The 6,068-nt window shown below is 44.4% G+C and overlaps 1 protein-coding gene across 1 annotated transcript in view; it reads left to right on the forward strand.

Moving 5' to 3' along the window:
• The window catches only part of LOC116092349 (speedy protein E4-like), a 7,821-nt gene extending 3,932 nt beyond the window's left edge, over positions 1–3,889 (forward strand). The window contains exons 7-11 of the mRNA XM_031373649.1: positions 491–549; positions 842–927; positions 1,307–1,481; positions 1,582–1,700; positions 2,805–3,889. Coding sequence (XP_031229509.1) covers positions 491–549; positions 842–927; positions 1,307–1,481; positions 1,582–1,641 — 380 coding nt within the window. The 3' untranslated portion in view covers positions 1,642–1,700; positions 2,805–3,889. The remainder of the gene's footprint in view (positions 1–490; positions 550–841; positions 928–1,306; positions 1,482–1,581; positions 1,701–2,804) is intronic.
• The last annotated feature ends 2,179 nt before the right edge of the window (positions 3,890–6,068 follow it).

Genomic DNA, 6,068 nt, shown 5'->3' on the forward strand with positions numbered 1-6,068 from the left:
AAGAAGGGATGGAGGGAGACTGTAAGCAGGGAGCTATGAACTCTTCTTCTCTGCCCAAGGACTTAGTCATCACATAGGCAGGGGATCTTGGCACAGTCCCAAATGGTGACTGGACAGGCTATGCATTCCTAGAGATCTAAGGGTGCACCTGAGTTGTTACAGTAAAATTTAACATTGGGAGCTATGTTAAATCCCTTCAGTGAGGAAAAGTATCAGACATCATCACTGACCAAGCTCAAGAATCAACAACAAAATTCAACATACAAAAACAACATGGATGTGTCAATGACAGGGACAAACTATGTGTTTGATACAAAGGTTATAACCTTAAGAGAAGTCCTGCTTCCTTTAAGGAGCCAGCTCGTGGGGAGGGGTCTGGAGGCCACAGATTACCCATGGAATATCCTGCTGGGAAGAGGGACCCCACAATCACACCCTTGGTCCACAAGATGGGAGCACCAAGTCCCTCTCATTCTTGCTGCTTTTGCAGAGGATCCTGTGGTCCAGAACTTCTTGGCAGCGGACATTTTCTTCAGGGTGACCGACAAGGTACCTGTAGCCTCAGATATCTGACAGTCACAGCCCTTAAAGGACAGCCAGACAATATTAGAGGGTGGGAGCCCAGGATAACCCAAGTCTACTACTGCTCATCACTGTTATACTCCCCCAATTCCTTCCTGGTTTTCCAATCAGCTGACATCCACAAAGCAAGTGTATTCCAGCCCCTCATTCTGTGTATCATTGGGCATAGCAATTGGATGCAGAAGGCCCAGGCCCCATTGCGATTTCTTGTCTTCTTGTCTACCACCTGCCTCCTCTCACCAGCTGTCTTTTCACACAGTACCTGCTGTCTATGGTGGTGGAGTACTTTGGTCGAGTTGGGCTTCCTGGACATCTCTACAACAGGATCCACTTCTTCCTAGCCCTGTGAGCATCTCCTGGGGACCAGTTCTCAATCTGTTCAAGCTCCAATTCACATAGCTTCCATCACTCCATCAGGACCGAGTGGTGAAACTTTTCTTAAACCAGAGTAGTTGAAACTTTCAAGGGAGCCAGGTAAGGGAGGAAGGAGAGGGTCCTGAAAGTTGAGAAGCTGAGAAGGAAAAAGCTCCTGAGAAACACATTTGCTTTTCCTGAGCTGAGAAGTGAATGGGCTCTGTGTCCAGGATGCCCAGGGGATGATCTAGACCAAGGTCAACCTGCACGGCCTTCTTCCCTACCCTCTCTCTTAGCTATGTGCTCCCACCAGCTCTGCCTGAGTCTGACTGTCACAGTTATGGATATGCACTTCCCCTTCTTGTGGCAGCTACATCGCCTGTGATATGGAGGAGGATGACCCCATATCCAAGAGGAGCATCTTCCAATTCTTGCTGGGCAGAGACACCTGGCAAGACTTATACAAGGATTTCCTGAAGCTGCAGAAGGATTTCTTCCAAGCCATGGATTACCGAGCCTGGGTCACACCAGAGCAGTGTATAGAGGTCTGCCAGGGCTCAGCCAGGGGAGTGGGTAGACGGGATCCTGCCCAGGGAAGAGCAAGGAGGACCTCATCCTCCTGGATTCACCTTATTTCCCTCTCAGATCCAGAACCAGAACCCACAGCACTGGGTCTGGAGCCGGGTGCGCCAGAGCACCCCCTAGGTTCCCAGGCTTGGGAACCATCGGCAGGATCGTGGAGCATAGGGCTGTACTTGAGCCAGGTGAGTGGAGGTCCTAGCCAGGGGCTCCACATGCATGGGCTAGCTCTGTCCTCTGGGTCTCTGAAGCTGTATTCTGGGCTGTGTAGACATGAGAGGAAACATGTGAGCACTTCTTAGATACAGAAAGTAGACCTCAATTCTCTAGCCAGATTGTGTCACAGGACCACGAAATCCATGACACAAGGTTTTAATCCCCATGCCCTTTGTTGTTGGTGGTATTGTGTTGTATTTTATTTTGAACTCACAGAAAAAAAATTTAAACTTACATTATCTAGGCAACAACTTCAGTTTGAGTTCAGGTGACATTTTAAAATATACCTAGATGAAAAACACTGGAGGAATCCTCTCCAGTGAAGGAACTTCGTTGTCTGACTCTTGGGAGAGAAGAGGCATTCCAACCTCTGGTTTTGTATGTTTCACATCCACATAAAGAAAGGTTCTCTGAACTGGGCCCATGAAGAACATGATCAGGTCACATGATCAGGTCACATGTCAAGTGAAGTCCTCATATCTATGGATAGTCTCTGGAAATAGTGAGATTGCAGGGAACAAAAAGGAGCAAGCGTGGGGGTGGGGGGACTCTATGAGGAAGACAACCGCTATATAGCACAGGAGCAACCGTGTCTGGCATCACACTCCAAGGCACACTCTCTTTGGTTGAAATTTCCCTTTCTATTTGGATTTACTTGACGTAGAGAGAAAACTCTAGTGAAATGCTCAAGGGTCTCTTTGTCCTGGTATATATGGTTGTGCTAAAATAGCCCACTAGCTAGCCTACCATGCTGTAGGGTGTGACTGAAACTGATCTGTCCCGGCAGATGGAGAGAGTAGGGGAAAGATGAAATCGGGAACGGAGAGTTATAAAAGAAACCCAGTTTAGCAGAAGTTTTGCCTCACCCCTTGGACTTTCCTAGTAAAACTCACCACATAACACACACAGGGATCTCAAGATACAGCATCAGTAGCCACGGCTACTCTGGTTTTATCACTTGGAACAGTGAGAAGTAACCCTAGGCTTCCATAGCATTTTCCACCCTAAACTTTGTGTGTGATGTGCAGGAATTTACCTTTCCTATCCTAATAACTCATTCTCTTTTCTTGTAGCTCTGCCCACACCTGCCATCCCTTCTCCCCCCAACAAGAAGCTTGAGCTTATCCCCATGATACAGGCACCCGAAGAACCCATCATCCAGCCCTGGCTCTCCTTACACCTTCAGGATGAAGGATCCAGGACAGCATGTGTCTTAGTCATGTGAAGCAGGAAAAGCAACATAGCCAATGAGACTCAGCTTCAAGGGTAGCAGCCTATAAAGGCTCCTACCTTGAGAATTTTTCACTGGATCCCATAGCAGCTTGAAAGGGTCCACAAAACCCATTATCTCCATCTGCTGAGGAGCTATGATGTCACACAAAGTTCAGGAGTCCTGGACCAGGGAGGATGAATTTAAGAAACCAGTGCAGGCTCTGGGGTGTAACAGGGGACCAAGAAAGGAGGAACGACTGAAGTCGGAAGATGAGAATGTGCCCACCTACTGGGCAAGCAATGTCTTTAGAAATTGTTGTCAATTTCCAAAATAGTCCACCAGGTCATCCAATAATGGCTTATCCCACACGATGATGGGGAAATCTCCCCAGGGGGCTGATGGGAAGCACTGAGACATTGAGCATAAAGATGTGGAGACCTGAAGCATAATCAAAGTAGGATAGGAGAAGGGGATCACACGAAAGTGCAGGGTACTACCACTGGGTAACCAACCAACTTGCAAATGAGAGTCAAGAAGCAAAAGTGGGTGAGGAAGAGATGAGAGGATGAATTCCCAACACTGGGAACAAAAGGGCAAAAGCTGAAGAAGAGGAAAGGCAGACTCACAGAGGACAAATAGGGCCGGTCCTGGGGTCACAGAGGTGCTTGCAGTCTTGACAAGTGCAAGGCAGACAGGATTTAAGACAGAAAAGACAAAGACATAAATTTGGGACACAGCTGATACTGTTCACAATATCTTGGTTATATTGTTTTGGCTAAGCTTTAATTCTTTTTTTGTTATAATTGCTTATAATTTGATTATACTTTTGGCTATAATTTTTTACTATACTATTTTAGTTATATTTGTTCCATTATAAAATTTTGGCTTTGGTTATAACTGGTGTTTTATAATATTTTGGTAATATTCAATTTAATCATCCTTATAATGTTTCTATTATATTTCTGTTACATTATTTTCATTATATTTGGGTTATAATTTTGTTATATTATTTTATTATAGTATTTAGCATATGTTATTTTGCTTACATTGTTTTTGTTATACTATTTTTGTTATAATAATTGTTTACACTTATTTTGATTGTAATGTTTTGGCTATTTTATTTTTGTTAGGTTATTTTCATTATAATATTTTGGTTATATTAAATTACATTATTACATTACATACTAAAGTTATATTATTTTCATCTTAAAATTTTATTATAACAGTTCAGTAGTACTATCTTGGTTATATATTTTGGCTGTAATGTTTGGTTATGACATCATACAGCTTATATTATTTGTGTTACATTATTTGTATCAATAAAAATGAATTATTGCTAAAAAGGACTCTGAGTAGTTCACAAAGCAAAATTCAGCTCTTTACTGTTTGAGAGATACTAAAGTGCTTCTGAGGTGCTAAAACCAAAGTTTGAGGAAGGGGAGCTGGCACCACAAGATGAGTAGGATGCACCTCTGGATTGCAAGGGAAAGAAGGCAAGTTCAGACTTCCACCAGAGGCCTAAGGGCCCGCAGGCAGAAGACTCTTAGCATCTAAGCTCCTGGGAATCAGGAGGGTGTCTGGGCATTAAACCACATCCATTCACACAAACACAATAATCTAAAGCTAATGTTATTAAAAATAATACCAGAGGTTATCACTGTGCCTGGTTCCCATCTTCTTCTTCAGACCATGGCAATAAATCTAGCTTGGCTACACTGAGCACGCAGGAAGATGAAATCCATAGCCGAGGTGAAAGGCCACACAACTCCAGCCTCTGCATTTTTTACCTGTATGCCAAAAATACACATGTGAGAAAAGACAGACACATGAACAAATGGGGCTGGGAAACCAGTTACTACACAAAGAAGAATGAGGCAAGAACCTTATGTTTAACCCTGCAGCAGAGTCAACCCCAAGTCCGTAACATAAGGCCTAAAACTGTGAAACTGTCAAAGGTAAAATGAGGGAGAACATTTAGGACATAGGCATAAGTGAAGAGTTCCCAAACATTCCAGTAGCCCAGGAAAGAGAGCCAACAATGAATGTGAACTCGTGATGCCACATCACTCTCTACAGCAGCAGCTAAGTCAAGAGACAGCCTGCAGAGTTGGAGAAAATCTTGGCCCAGTGTACATCTGACAGGATTAACTAGGATATACAAAGAATTCAAAACAACAAAATAACCCAACTGAAGAGAGAAAGGAGAGAGTGGTGTGTGTGTGTGTGTGTGTGTGTGTGTGTGTGTGTGTGTGTGTGTGTACGATTAAAAAAAAAAACAAAACCTACTACCTGCCATCAGGCAGCATAGGTGGGCAGAAGACACCCAGAGGTCTGCCTACCCTACCCGCCCTGCCACTATGGGCAGGGGGAGTCACTATGATGTGTAAGTATGTAGTGGAGAGATGGGAGGAAGGAAAAATAGCAGTTTGAGCATCATGAAGAGGGGCAGAACTGGAGATGTGAGGGTGGTGAAGAAAAGCTGGATGTGAGTGACAAGCCCTGCCACCTGAGGTCATGGTGAGGTCCTGGCTCATGCTCAGGACTTGAAATCCCACCAGTCCTCACTCTGAAAATGCAGACACAGCAATGAAATCTTCATTTCTTCAGGGACAGTGTGCTACCGTTATAAAAGCGTCCAAAAACGGAAAATACAGTGAAAGGATGGATAAGCTCTCTGAATCACTTCTTACAAATGCATGTGAACCTTTATAGCAAAATATGAAACTTTTATGGGGATAGGCAAAGATGGCTTGGGGGTTCAGAGGAGATGCCACCTCTACCTCTGCTGCCCATGGTCTGCTCCTGGAGTGCGTTTCCTCAAAGAACCAGAGAGCAAGTTCTATTGGGATGGTATGTCATCAGTGAAGAGAGTCTGGCCAGCTCTAGTGTGGGGAGCGTGGTTCTGGCAGACCTTGTCCTTCCCCCCCTCCCCACTCCCTTTGCCTTGCTATAAACTGTTAGATTACATTCCTAAAGTTAGTCCCCAAGGTTCATTCTCTTATTTGGGCACTTCCTCCTCCTGCGGCTGACTCCCATGGTCCAGCTACCAAAGTATTGAAGTCCAGCAATCAAAAGCCCTAATTGGCTCACCTAATTAACATGTACAATTAAAATTAAACACCTC

Source organism: Mastomys coucha, unplaced genomic scaffold (assembly GCF_008632895.1).
Source record: "Mastomys coucha isolate ucsf_1 unplaced genomic scaffold, UCSF_Mcou_1 pScaffold15, whole genome shotgun sequence".
In the NCBI taxonomy this organism is placed as follows: domain Eukaryota; kingdom Metazoa; phylum Chordata; class Mammalia; order Rodentia; family Muridae; genus Mastomys; species Mastomys coucha.